Source organism: Zingiber officinale, chromosome 8B, assembly GCF_018446385.1.
Source record: "Zingiber officinale cultivar Zhangliang chromosome 8B, Zo_v1.1, whole genome shotgun sequence".
Taxonomy (NCBI): Eukaryota; Viridiplantae; Streptophyta; class Magnoliopsida; order Zingiberales; family Zingiberaceae; genus Zingiber; species Zingiber officinale.
Window position 1 is genome coordinate 29833149 of NC_056001.1, and position 15292 is coordinate 29848440.

General features: G+C 34.8%; 1 protein-coding gene across 2 annotated transcripts; it reads right to left on the bottom strand.

The window, feature by feature from the left end:
• Positions 1–1615: 1615 nt before the first annotated feature.
• LOC122015293 (glycerol-3-phosphate acyltransferase 9-like) lies at positions 1616–14989 on the bottom strand. Of its 2 annotated transcripts, none has more exons than XM_042572102.1 (13): positions 14829–14989; positions 14439–14558; positions 14295–14352; positions 13324–13442; positions 6168–6267; positions 4978–5073; positions 4807–4903; positions 4633–4720; positions 4456–4552; positions 3252–3337; positions 3014–3133; positions 2819–2917; positions 1616–1934 (listed from the first exon to the last, which is right to left on the bottom strand). In XM_042572102.1, exons 2-13 carry the CDS (start codon positions 14543–14545, stop codon positions 1886–1888), a joined length of 1116 nt encoding a protein of 371 aa, XP_042428036.1. In that variant the 5' UTR covers positions 14546–14558; positions 14829–14989; the 3' UTR covers positions 1616–1885. The 2 variants fall into 2 exon arrangements, with proteins under 2 accessions (XP_042428036.1, XP_042428037.1); XM_042572103.1 differs by having other exon boundaries at positions 14801–14951.
• Positions 14990–15292: the final 303 nt, after the last annotated feature.

Genomic DNA, 15292 nt, shown 5'->3' on the forward strand with positions numbered 1-15292 from the left:
AACTAAATCTTATATTTCAATTTGATTAATAAATTTGGATTTATTAAAAATATTATACGATAACAAAGAATAAATTTGTATTTAATCCAGAAATTTTATATTTATTAAAAACATTATATAATATCTAAATATTTATAGAATACATACTATTAAAATATAGGTAGATAAATAATATCATCCGCACCTCTTGAGCACTTAAATTTTTTTTCGATTTAAATTTTTTTTTATACTTAATATTATAATTCAACCTCTAAATCCTAAAACAAAATTTTATTAATATAAACAGGAGCACAAAAAAATATTAAAAAAAAATCAACATTTTGCTACCCAAGATATCTTCGTTGAATATAAGAATACAAAATATCATAGCTTATATAATCGTGATCCTATGTAGAATCGATTTAGGATCAGGATTAGATCGGTCAAAATCGGATTGTATAATTATATGATCTTATAAAAATCCTTAAAATTTTATCATGCATGATTAATAATTAGAAAAATATCTAAAAAATTATATATATATATATATATATATATATATACACACAATTATTTACACTTAACACCTCATATTACATTGCATGTAAAAATTTAAATTAACTAATAATTTAATTATCATTCTCATACAATAACACTCAATAATATTTATATTTTCATATCATAAAATAATATAATATAAAATTTTTATTAATATAATAATAATAATAATCACATTCAACCTCAAAAATATTTCCTTGATTTATAAGATGATTCAATTTAAATGTCAATAAAACACCTAACGTAGTATAAACTATTGAATCCTTTGATTCGAATATAAACATTAGAAATAATCTTCTAAAGACTTTTTTATTCTGTAGAATACTAAACAATAGACATCCAAAAATTTATCATTTTAGAAAAAAGAAATGATAAAATATTATTGATAAAAAACTAACTTAAAAATAATTAACTATATATTTAAATAATCTCAAAACTCTAACCCTAACTATGCAAAAGATGAAAAAAAAAACTAATAAAAAGAAGACAATCTTCTGGATATCCGAAAATACTTTAAATGATATTCTTTGAGTTTGGAGCTTGATAGTTAAGGGTAAACCTTGAAATTAACTATAGACCTCTAAATGAACTTCAATTTAATATATTATAGGTCTCGTGGTTCAATCCAAGTTAAAAGTCATGACCCCTCAAAACTTTCACCGATTCTACTCCAATCCTACCGATCATGTTCCAATCCTACTAATCCTTCTACAATCCTACTACAAAAATCAATTCAGCATGATCCAGAATTGATTTATACTTCCGGATCGTAGGATCCTACTATCCCGGATCGTGATTTTACAAACACTGCAAGATACTATGTATATTATATTCTGATGTCTAAATATTATTTAAACTAAGAATAATAGAAAATGATACTAAAAAAATATATAATTAATTAACGCAAGTATAATAAATTATTTTAGAAGTGTTAATTTGTAATTATACGGATAGGAGGTGTATTATTGTGCTATAAAGAGAATCTTATGATGCATGATCAAGAGACTAGTCGAACTAACCATGGTTACCGAGCATGATTTGACTATCCCGTTCAAACTGAAAAAACTTGCAAACGAGATGAAAATGAATCTTGGAACTTCAACTGAACCAGAGAGCTAGCTCGCAGTGTCTAGGAGATTCAATTTTGTCCCATTTATCTTCTAAGTCTATTCTTAGGCTAAATAGAGAGATCGAGATTTGTGACTCAACGACATTGTAAGTCAATAACCATCAATCTAGAAAATGTTTCTAACTCAACGAACTGATGAAATTGGGAGCAGAAGGCAAGAATTTTCGAGTCTAAGAGTCCAACAACACAAAGCACAGAGAATAAAGTTATGAAGGTACTTTATTTTTCCTCCAATCGCTTTAAGACTGATTCTGCAAAAATCTGCTGCCTGCAAATCGAGGGAAGAAGGTTTCAGAAACAGGAAGCAGATTGTATAGTTAAGGAATAGCATGAGTTCAGAAAAGACTGCAAATATCTCGAAATGTTAGGTAGATAAATGACAAGAAACATAAAATTTAAAAGCTGCAGATGAATTGGATTTTATACTGTCCACTTTGTGCCAGAAGTTGATCTCCAGATGTAGTAAGCTTGCAAGACTGTTGTGTGACGACGCGAGTTTTAATTCTGTAATTTCCTTCCACTTGGGATGTTTAAGTATAAACTTATAGTAAGAAATTTTCATTAAAATTATGGAATATATATATGTAAAATGGATGTCATGCATCGAATGGGAGCATTAGTTCTTGAAGCATTTAAATATATCTTGATTCACGACTCTGAAATGAATTCAATCTAGCAAAATTAAAACTGGATAAATACCATTACACTTTTTAGCTAAAGTTGGTGCTCCAACTAGTGTTTCCCCTCTCTTTTATTTCCCTCTTCAAAAGAATTCATCTACTCTCTGTGATCTACGGATGCTATCAAAGGATGAGTTTTGAGGAAAAAATCTTCCTCTCTTGGTCGGTATTTTAGGTTAGACAAGTCCAATCTCAGTTGACACTATCGGAACTTTACCGGTAGATGTGGCACAGTAACATTTACCCATGTTGATACCAATATTATCCGTGCCCACTGATATTGATCGACAAAAGTTGCAACCGTGTTGTATCCACCCAGTCTACTTACGGTGGAAAGAGACTAAACAATGCCCAGGTAGTGATTTGTAGAAAGCGATTTGTTCTAAGCATAAAATCAGGTTAAACAATCAAATGCTTGCTCGCATGTAAATTTGTAATTTGTTCTAAGCATTATAAGTCGATATATTCATACTTGCGTTCTGTGAGCTTGGGGCTGGGGCGGAAGTACTTCAGATAACCATCCCATGGAACCTTCTTGAGACCAGCCCGAACGGAGATCATGTCTCGAACCCTTTTCAGTAGGATCATTCAACAGGCAGAGAAGCAGCTTGAGTTGGCATAGGATGAAATTATTTCAGCTAACAATATTCAGAAAATGAAACTTTACCTTTCAGCAAACTCGATAGGAATCTCGCCAGGTCGTATGTACTGAGGTTCCAGGTACCACACATCGCAGACTACGGCCCATGATGTCATAAGCTGAGCTAAGTGTGTAGTAAAAGACTGCCTGTTTAAACATTAGCACAACTTACAAAAGGGTAGGATGGTGATAAATTTTGATGTTCCATTGTAACTATTATACAACAACATAGAAGTGAAAATGTTATCACAAGAAGATTTATTACTTTTTACTGTTCCAAAAAGCATCCACGAAAATCTTATTGTACTTGATTGCTACTGGGCACACAGCGCAACCAAGTTCAAAAGCACCCTGAAAATGGATCGTAAAGGACATTCGTTAAAGAACATGAAGAAAACAAGAACACTAAAGAAATAGTTCCTTAGGAAATGGTGGAATCTTCAAGAATGAATAAAAGAAGCACAGAAGAGCCTGTTGAGTTACATTGAAGTACATGAACAGAAATTTTAACTATATGTATAACTAACAATAGGGTGTCACCATAATAACTCTTAATGAATAGGATATGAGTGAACAAGCTTAATAATCCGTGAACTCATTTAGGTTCATTCAATAATAATAAATAAATAAATAAATAAATAAAGAAGCTTGAATATTAATGAACTCAGCTCATTAACGGTCATAAAATGAACAATAGCTTGTTATCAACTTCTCTAAAGTTTGATTATAATTTTGTTTTAAAATATATAGAAAATACAGCAAGTGTGTGTTTGTTCATATTTATGATTTATTTGTGTTTATTGTTTTTGATATCATACAATTTTTATGATTGCATATTATCTCATAATATATTAAAATGTGAGAAAATAATATCTTCTATATATTATATTATTTTAACTAAGTTATAAAGACAACAATGTCTTTAGTCAAGCTTAGAAAAAAAAAACTGAGTTTGGTTAGAGTTCAATGACGTTTTAATAAACAAATAGAAGCTAACCCGCATGAGAAGCATGGTGAGGGACGAGGAAGAAGTTAAAAATCCTACCCGCTTCCTATACAGTTGAGGATGAGAAGTTAAAAATGGGATTATACCAATCTGTTGGCCAGTTCTTTTGTGTAACAAAGACAATCACATCTGGTTTGTATGTTTTCATGCCTTGTTTTACAGCAAAACATGGCATTCATCTACGAAATGCTATGATGCATTAAGGGGATCAGAAGATAATTTCCATCACCAAATATAGTGCAAAGATTAACAACTTTAAGGTGGTGTGGTATGCAGATAAATGCCAAGTTGGTAAGAATAAGACTATTACTAATCATATAAGCCAATGTGAATTTCTATCTAAGTTTCAATGAAAGAGGAAAATCAAGTTTTGCATAGAGAGTCAAGATTGTATCTCTCTATATCTAAGCAAGTTGAGACATCATGTTTATATAAAATGTAGGAATATAAATTGGGTACTAACCTTCTTGAACATAACAGTATAATGGTTGTTTACACAAGTTCCTTCAGGAAATATGAGAAGAGGATTGTTGTCAACTCCTTGAGTATGTTCCCTTATCCTAGAAAAAAAATTCAGAGAGCGGTCAATAACCACAAACAAGCAAACCAGAACTCACACCATCATCAATAGAAATTTTACTTTGTAGCAACGACTTCACGATCTTTGGACTCAGTGCGATTAAACCAAATACAGCCCACACTTTCTAAAATAGTCTTCTGAATAAATCCTGTGCACCAATTCAAGCATTTATTATTTCTCAGGTCAGTTAATAGAACAGAATAAGGGCCAGGTAAAGGAATTGTAGAGCCTCACCAACCCAACCAGGATGCTTTTGCATGATAACAGCAAATGCTGTCATCTGTTCTAAGATGATGAAATCAATCATAGAAGTGTGGTTGGCAACAAATACCTGTTAAATATTACACTCCAGATAAAAAGAGGCTGAAAACTACCATCTATAAGATCTACGAGAACATGAAGAACCTGCTGCGGACGTCTGCTTGGACGTGGTCCATGGTATTTGATCACTCCTGTCCATGAAGCAACAAAAACACTGCACATCATTTCAACCAGTTTCCTCTGCACAGAAGAAACAAATAGAGATCAGCACATAGTGAATGGAAACAGTATGTAAGTATAGAAAAGTTAATACAAATTAAAACATCAGTCAATAAGTGTTTGCAGCTGATACAATTGCTACTTAAATTGCATCCTTCTAAAGCAAAAGTATTGCAAGAAAAAGAGTAACAGGGTAAAGTGCCTTAGGTTCTGTATCAATGATTTTTAACATGTATGGAAGATCAAAATATGTGACAACTTCAAAATATGAACATCAAAAGCAAACAGGTCTGCTTCTCATCAAAACTCTCTGGTCATGAGACTGACAAAATTACCAATCTTTAATAATGAATCTACCTCCACTCAAATTGACAAACCATTAAATTTTGGTTAGGACTGCTCACAAAACACCATTGTCTCAAGAGGCATCAATTTGGAGTTAATGACCGATTGATCTAAGGAATTCTGATTGATATTAGCGCCTTGTTACTATGAACAACACATCTTAACAAAAAGGAAGGAAAAAATTAGAAGCGAGAAGAAAGAAATCTACTATTTCCCATTTCTATTTTACTTTTACTGCTCTTTGGTATGGAGTCTGTGGACTTCACTGTCTCTTTAGTTTCATTGTTTTTCATGATTCGATCAACCACATCATCCATGCAGAGATCAACAATGTTTTTTCCTAATGATGACCCACACACAACTTAACAGTAAACTCCTGAATTGTAGCATTATATCTAAAGTTATATAAGGAAAAGAAGAACAATCCATTCCACTTGTTCTGGATATTCATAACACATGCAATCTCTAATGTATAATGTAAATCCTAAATCATAAACATACTGAAAGATAGAGTATAAGAGCATCCCAACAGAATTAAGAAATAATGGAATAGGAAAATAACAAGCTACTTGGCACTGAAAATGTGAATCTGCAAGTATTAAAGCGATCAAAGATTGACAATTACAGATAATGATGTAGAATAGATTAAGTTCTTAAGATACATTGTCCAAGGCGTCTATTCATTAGAAAAATTACTTATATGGTATGTAATTCTTAAAGTATCTATTAGACTATCAAATAGATAAATTGAGGTACAACAAGAGATGTACCTCTATTTTGCGTCTCCATTTATCATGCCCTCTTATAAGGAAATGTACTGGAAGGAAGGCTGCAAAGAACACTATCCATCCCAGAGCCAAAACTCCAACTCTACAAAACATACAAGAGATTAGATTGGATAAAGAGACGAGCCAACTAAAGCTACTTATGGATCACCAAATATTTGGAAGACATGTTTTCTGCAAAATGAGAAGTTGAGAGGCTGTACAAGGGCATAACAGCATCAAGTAGACAAAAGATATTTACAAAAAAAAAAAAAAGGTAGATCCGCTACCTTAGCGGCCCCCCTAGTGCCGGCCCCACGGATATGGAGGGAGGTTCATGCAGGTACACAGGCCATAGGCGCATGGCGGGGTAAACCTCAGGTCGTCAGTTCCTGAGAATCGACCCCTGGATATTACGCCAGAGATACCATGCGCCTACCGTCTGCGCTACGCCCTGGGGGCGACAAAAGATATTTACAAGTTTCTATAGATATTGGTTCATCCCTGGGAGAAAAAAATCAAACTAAAAGAACACACCTCAACCCCAGATAAAGCCAATAAAATGATACACAAACTAACCTCGACCAATTAAATAACCAAATTAAAACTAATATGAACATTAATTAAATCCCACAAGCAATACTAGCATCCTGTTTCTGTGAAGATATATATCAAATGATGGACTGGGGGCAAGAGATAATGAATTAAGAGTGAGAAATCAGTCAAAGAATAGATTATCTTCCTCTATCTTCCTTTGACAAATAAAGAGGAAAGATATTTATTTAAATAGATGAATTTAGGCATCCATCCTTTGTAACTCATCAATCTAAAATTGGACAGAAAGCTAAATAACACCTGTTGGTTGTATTTTTTTTTTAAAAAAATGACTATCCTCTTCAATTACATTCAATCAAGGAGATAACTAAAAGAACAATTTCAGTTCATACCTCCTCTCCATATTTCCATCCTTTTTAATTTGTCATCTCTCCAAAGAAACATGGTCAAGTGTAAGCATCTGATCTAATTAACTGATTTTGCTTAATTTTTTTTTTATTAAAAAATTGAATAGCTAACCACAGATGGTAATGACCTTGTACGAGAAGCACCAGCAGCATCTATTAGAAGGATTCCAATATAAGAATGGTGTAAACATGAGATACATTACTTCCAGTGGCGGACCGACGGGGGGGGCTGAGGGGGGCTTCAGCCCCCCCCCCCCCAACTTGCTGCCGTCCACTATACATCACCGGAATGAGGAGGCTTCAGCCCCCCCACCTCCACCTGGACCGCTGGACGCCGGCACGCCGCCCACTGGCCACTGCCATTGTCGGACGCCGATGGCCCTGTGGCGGAGCGTCATGTGCCGCCGCTGGTGCCGGTGTGCCGCGACGGCTGTGCGGCTGTGCCTGTGCTGTGCGTAGTGCGCTGGCCTAGCGGCCTGTGAAGTGTGAAGTGTGTGCGCCGTGTGCGAAGAAGACGAAGAGTTTTGTTCTGTTTTTTTTTTTTTTTTATTTACCAATTTTAATTAAACAATAATAGAGTGGGGCCCATTGTTAAATAAATTAAATAATAAAAAAATAAAAAACATTAAACAGGGTTTGTAAAACGTAAAAGCCCCAAATTGGTTTGCTGCTGCTTCACATTTCGCAGACGGCGGCTCAAAGCCTCAAACCCTAACTCCACTTCTTCCTCCTCAGTCCTCAGCTCTTCTCCCACTCCCACTCGAGTTACTCAACTCTCCTCCAACTCTAACTCTCCAACTCTCCAAGCCTCCAAGGTTCTAGAGACTAGAGTCCAAGGCTCCAGCCTCCAACTTGCAGTCGCTCTCGACTCTAACTCTAAGGCTCCAACTCCAAGCTTTAACACCATTTCTTCACAAGGTTAGAACTTAGATTTGCTATGTTTTAAATTTTTTTTATTATTTGATTTTTTTTGAAAATGTACAGCCTACACTCTACATAATATCATATTACAATTTAGTGAATTTACCATTGTAATTTAGTTTTCTATTAGATTGGTAGTTTTCCATTATTATTTATTTTATTTTTTTGTAAAATATACAGAATTACATTTATAGTTTAGACTATTTAGTTTTCCATGAGTATTCTATATTTCTATTAAATTGGCAATTGTACTATGGTCTATGGTAGTTTATTAAAGTTTTAGTTCAACATATATTTTTCCATTACATTTGTAGTTGTTCATTACATAATTTATTTTTAGTTATTTATTTGTGTAGGATATGGAGAGATTTTTTAAACGAACTCGTAGTTCCGGCTCTAGCTCCTCTAATGAGCCGAATGCTATTGAACAAGTAGAAAATCAATCCCGTGTAGAATTGAATTTGGATGATATTGTTAGTGATCCGGGATTACGAAAACCAATTGAAGAATTTGATATTACTATTCGAGATCAAGCTCGAAGAGAGTATGCGCTCCGAGGGCCTTGTCAACCAAATGGTCATGTGTATCCGAAAACAACTTTTGGTAATCAAGAAAGAAGTTTTCAAGGAACTTGGTATAAAAAATATACATGGCTAGAGTATAGCATATCAAAAGATGCTGCATTTTGTTTTTGGTGTTATCTCTTCAAACCTTTAAATAAAGAAAATGTAGATAATGCCTTTATAAAAGATGGATACAATAATTGGAAAAGGGCATTAGAAAGATTCAATCGTCATATGGGGACTGTGAATAGTTGTCACAATGAAGCTAGAATACAATTTGAGGCTTTTCAAGATCAAAGGCATAGTGTGGGGAATATTTTACGAGTACATAGTCGCGATATGGAAATTGATTATCGAACTCGTTTAACAGCAATGTTGGATGTGACACGCTTTCTATTGAAGCAAGGGTTGCCCTTTCATGGACACGATGAGTCAACTAGTTCTTCAAATAGAGGTAATTTTCTTGAGTTGCTTGAATGGTATAGTCAACGAAATGAAGAGGTTTCTAAAGTTATAAAACAAAATGCTCCTGCAAACAATCAATTGACTTCTCCAAAAATTCAAAAGGATTTAACACGTGCTTGTGCTTCAGAGATTACACTTGCTATAATCAATGATATTGGAGATAAATTCTTTTCTTTGATGGTTGATGAGGCTAGGGACAGTTCAGTGAAGGAGCATATGGGAGTTGTTTTGAGGTATGTGAATAAAAAAGGATGTGTGATTGAACGATTTCTTGCAGTTGTGCATGTGCCTGACACCAGTTCTCATTCTTTGAAAATGGCTATTGATGCTTTATTTGTGCAACATGGTTTATCATTATCTAGATTGAGAGGCCAAGGATATGATGGAGCTTCAAATATGCGTGGTGAGTTCAATGGATTGAAATCTCTGATACTACAAGAAAATCCATTTGCAATGTATGTTCACTGTTTCTCTCACTAGCTCCAATTAGTTCTTGTTGCTGTTGCCCATGACAATTTTACTGTGAGTGAATTTTTTGGGTATATCACTATGATTGTGAATATATCTGGAGCATCTTGTAAGAGGAGAGATCAACTTAGAAAGATTCAATATGATAAAATAATTGCTGAATTGGAAAGTGGAGAAATTACTAGTGGAAAAGGAAAAAATCAAGAAACTAGTTTAGCAAGACCTGGAGATACTCGTTGGGGATCACACTACTTAACATTACTTCGTTTATGCTCTATGTGGTCTTCAGTGATAGAAGTCTTAGGAAATGTATATGATGACGCCTCTTATTCTGCAAATAAAGGTGTTGCCGCAGGTTTAATTGAGAAGATGGAGAGTTATCAATTTGTTTTTGTGTTACATTTGATGAAGTATATATTGGGAATTACAATTGAGTTATCACTTTCCTTACAACAAGGGGATCAAAATATTGTTCAAGCCATGTCCTTGGTTAGAAGTGTGAAATGTCGACTACAAGACTTCAGGGAAGATGGATGGCAGATAATTTTGGAACAAGTTAACACATTTTGTGAATTGTATATGATTCCAATACTTGATATGGAGGACAACATGCTAACTCGTGGTCATGGTAGGCGTAGAGGGCAACTCATCACCAATTTTCATCATTATCGTGTGGAGATTTTTTGTCAGGTATTATTTCTAAAAATCTATATTTTTTTTTAAAAGATATTTCATTGATTATTAATGTTATCATGGTTGCAAATTTGAATGATAGGTTGTTGATTTAATTATACAAGAGATGAATAATCGTTTTTCAGAAGTTAGTACAGAATTGCTTGGTTGCATATCATGTCTTCATCCAAGAAATTCTTTCTCTCAATTTGATGTTCACAAACTCATCCATCTTGCTGATTTTTATCCCGAGGACTTCTGTGGTACTGATTATTTATTTTTGGAACAACAACTTATGAGTTACTTTTATAATCTGCGGGATGATCCTTACTTTTCTTCAATTGATGACTTGGGAATTCTTGCTCATAAATTGGTTGAGACTGAAAAATATTTGGTGTTCCCATTGGTTTATCGTATGATAGAGTTGGCATTAGTTTTACCAGTTGCAACTGCTTCGGTTGAATGAGTGTTGTCTGCAATGAAGACTGTGAAGACTGATTTACGCAATAGAATGGGAGATGAATGGATGAATGACAGTCTAGTTATATACATTGAAAAAGATATTTTTTCTACAATTGAAAATGAGCAAATATTACAACATTTTCAACAAATGCAGTCTCGTAGAATCCAATTGCCTCCTCTTGTACCGACTCGTCAGTCGTCGCAGACTTCTGTGCCAACCCGGAAATGAAGCTCACCTATGGAAGAAAGGTAGACTAATCTTTCCTAAACTTCTAGTTTTTTTCTCTTGCAAGTTAGATTAAATGTTCTCAATGTTAATTTATCAGGTTATGGAGAATCAGTCTAGTATTAAGTGGGACAAGGGAAAGGCTCTCGAGTTCTAGTCTCTTGGACTCTTGGTAAACTCTAACAATATCATTTCAATCAGATATTGCAAGTATTAGTATTGCAACCTGTTATATGGTTTAAATGAGAATCCTAAGTGTTCAATAAGATCAATTGGTTATTTGGTTGTGATTAACTTAATAGGCTAAATGGCTAATAGCTTTTGCATGGAGAGTGTTTCCTGTTGTTAGTCATCAAGTGGGTTGCAAAATGAGATGTAGACCTATTTCTTATTGCTTCTGTATTGACAGAAACATTTGCTATTAAAGTGTTCTTTGTTCATCATTGATTCCTCAAAATTCTGAACCTCTTTTTTTTTGCTCTGTTCTACACTATATCTCATAAGAATTCCATGCATATTATGATTTATGTGAGTGACGTTCATGTTTATTTGGCTGCAGTTTCTGCAGCAACATATATTATGCAAGAGTTGGAGCCTTGGAGGGATCAACACAGTGGAAATGAATAGACTAGAGTCTAGAGGTTAACTCCTTTGTTCGTTAGATTTCAGACTTTATGTGTATAGTTTCTGTAGACTGTAGTATCGTATATTATGCAAGAGTTGATGTAAAACTTTAATTATTAAATATTTTTATTTAGTCGTAAAAAAAATATCTGTACAATTCAGCCCCCCTGAAATTTTTTTTCTGGTTCCGCCCCTGATTACTTCCACAAATACACACCTAGCATTATATGGAAACACATACATATAACATATTGCTGGCCAAAATGTCATCCTATTGCAGGCTCATGTACCAGCCTAGTATTTACTCATTGTTGGCTCCATACTAGTCTAGTATCATATGGAACTCTATGAAGAACAAATTAATCAATTTCATTAGAATTAAACTGATAAAGCTCCGTAGAGAATAAGCCTTACTAGCATTATCCTACTTGTTGAACAAGCATGCAAAAGATAAATATCTCAAAATTTAAAGTAGTTCTTGTATTTTAGTTTCGATTACATTGCAGAAACTAATAGGGTGAAAATACCAAGTGGAATTAAGCAAGCGATAAGTAAGACACAATGTGATTGTTTGGGAAAACATGGGCAACGCTTGTTAGGCCACTAACTGACAGCCTATATCAATGTTGAACAACAAGAGTAAGCTGTGTAACCATTGTCACATGCCAATCAATAATTGAATGCACGATATCAACCAGCCAAGGCATGATAAATAGACGCAGATAGTTATTTATGGTGTATCTAATCCATAGTTATTTATGGTGTATCTAATCCATGCATTAGGCTCAGAATTCACCATCTCACATACATTACAAATGCACCCCTAGAGGGGTAATTCAAGTATATCAGAACTACCCCAAGTTTCATTTTGCAGATTACAATACTTCCCAAGTTTCATGTATATGAGAACTACCCTGACTGAACTGACCCTCCACTGCAAAGCAGAGTCAACCAGAATCCAATTTCCTATGAAAGAAAAGCTCTGATTCCAACCCTCCCATCCGCATCAAGCAACCAAGGCAAGCTTGAGCTGATGTTCATTATAGTGTATTTGGCATGTATTACGTATGTTCTACAACATGAATTCTCCATCAAAATAAGTAATTTCTTCATCCTTTTCACTTGCATAGTTGCATGATATAAAACAAAAGACGAATATGACACATGATGGTAGAAATGTTATTAAATAGAATTACAATGTATTGAAAAGGCCATATGGCTTGTGAATCTGACAAAAAGAATTAGCAGTTAACTCCATGAACGACAAACTGAGTTAAAACAATGCATAATAATTGGTATATTAATCAGTTCATTAAGGTTGGGCCTTCATTAATATCACTATAGATGCCTAGGTGGTAGCCAAGTTGCTAGGAGGCCACCACAAAAATATCATCCATTTTGGCTTGGTACTTATTATTGAGTCTACACTTTTTCTATGCAAAGGAAACAACACTCTCACAATTGGACTAGGATTGCACTTCCAAGCTGGAAGTGGCCACTTAACTTGAGTTATATCATTAATAAACGGACAGAAATAATTGGAATTTAACTAGATGAACAATTATTTTACTATTCAAGTAGCAAACTGAAGTTACTCATTGTCCAAAGTGTTCTGATTTCTACTTGATCATCATGCATAAGTCACTGCGGGGCATATCAGAAATTAGCTAAGGTACATTAATATAAAGTGTGCTGCGGATAAAGTAGGAAAACACACATTTCATGCAAAATCTAAAATGAATGGTAGGCACTTGCATCTCATAATGGATTTTGCTAAATCAAATTACAACTAATCAGACCTTGCTGGAAAGAGAATCCCATATCGTACAACTACTCCCAAGCACCACAATGGGAACAAATAGATATTCCAATTCCAAGGTTCCGGAGAATTTGATTTAAAGCAGCGCGTAAAAGAGTCCTGTACCCCATGAAAGACAATTAAATATCAAAATCAAAGTAAGTCAAAAACATGAAGCATTTGGATACATAGAGTTAAGCTAATCCACAAAACTAACCATCACGGGTTTGATAAAAACAAGAAAGAGATGGCATTTAGCTTTCGATAAATGTTCAGCATATTCAACTTCCAAAAAGGTAAAAATAAATAAATTTCTTATTTACAAAGTCCAAATACTGAACAAGAACAGATGGCATTGAGATTTTGATAATCATGCATGATTACCAAACACCATGCCATCAACCACTCACTAACATCTAATAACCTTCTGTTTACATATCACAAGAAAAATTCAAGGAGAAAACAAAAGGATCCACCAAAAAATTTTATCACAACAATCACAGAATAATGCTTAAAAGACCCAATAAAAACATAACTTTGCTCAATCAGGTAGTATTAACTCAACTATCACACTATGTATTAAGTTTCTAGCAAGAAAATAAACTTAGAAAATTAAACAGCCCGGGAAAAATCACAGAGCCACCAAAAGACTACAAAAGAAACGTCAAATCACGTCGCCCTTTCAGGTCAAAACCTTAAGTTAGTGCTTTTACATTAAAAATAACTCCAAAGATCCTCAAAAAATGTGTAACCACCACATTAACAGTCCCCCCTACAACGGCCCCATGTCGTATGGAGGGAGGTTCAACAGGAGCACAGGTGGCAAGCGCATGGCGAGGCCTTAGGCAGTGAATCCCTGGGATCGACCCCTGCCCGATTCGGACAGAATACAATGCGCTTACCATCTCTGCCAAGCCCTGGGGACAACTCCAAAGATCCTCGAGATTGAGAGAAAGTTAGAGAGAGACTGACATCCACAATGGCGCCCGCAGCTTCAGTGAGGGTAGGGGAAATGTCTAAAAGGTCGGACCTGAGCAATGAAAGTATATTATAGTAAGTATATCTGATCAAATATTTTTTTTTAAAAAAAAAGTGTAATCGAGATGAAAAGAGTACAAATGGAGCTTCTTTGGAACTTCCCGAATTGTCTCCGTCGTAAGATACTCCTCAATGTTGGGACGATCAAGGTCAGTCTCCATACTTGAAGAATCCAATCCCCCCATAGCAGCCAAAATTCTGTATGAATAAAACCTTTATATAGAAATTTGCTAAATCCACCACAATGATGGGAGATTCAGCTATCTCACCGAAAACATTCTGAAATCCAAATTGCTCACCTTTTACTATCATAAAAAGAACCTCTAGATCATAGGACCTTAAAGACTATACTCTAGTTCCTCCTATTTACCCCTCTCATTCTCCATCAAATGCAATCTACCCAAACAGAAATAAAAAAGGGAAAAAGGAGCCTTAATTACTGGAAGAGAAATCCTTGCAGGCAAGTACCTCCGGCCTACGAGCTGGCTTCCTATCTGTCGGTGGGTTCTCGCCGGAGGGGCTCGCCTCCGGGCGCCGATGAAAGTAGCGAAAAGGGGGATGCTAGCCGATTCGCAGGCAGCGAAGCGAAGAGGCGACGAGTCGGTTCCAACACGTTGCTATCTATTGGGTAACTATGTGGGCCACCACGTATGTGGCAGTCTGTAAAAGGTGATCGTGTAACATTCATTTAAAAAGTAATCGTGTAACATTCATTAACTTTTATTCGAAGGAAATTTATAGTTTACCCCAGGCTGTACTTGTTTTCAAATCGACGGTGTCTCACAGGTGAAATTTCTGAATTTCAAAAACGTATCGATATTTCATTATTTCCATTTATGGGTTTTCAAAAGATGTATAAATATTTTATTATTCTCAAAAGGTGTGTGAAATTATAATTTTATCGTACAGGGAACGTTTCTTTTCTTTTGTTT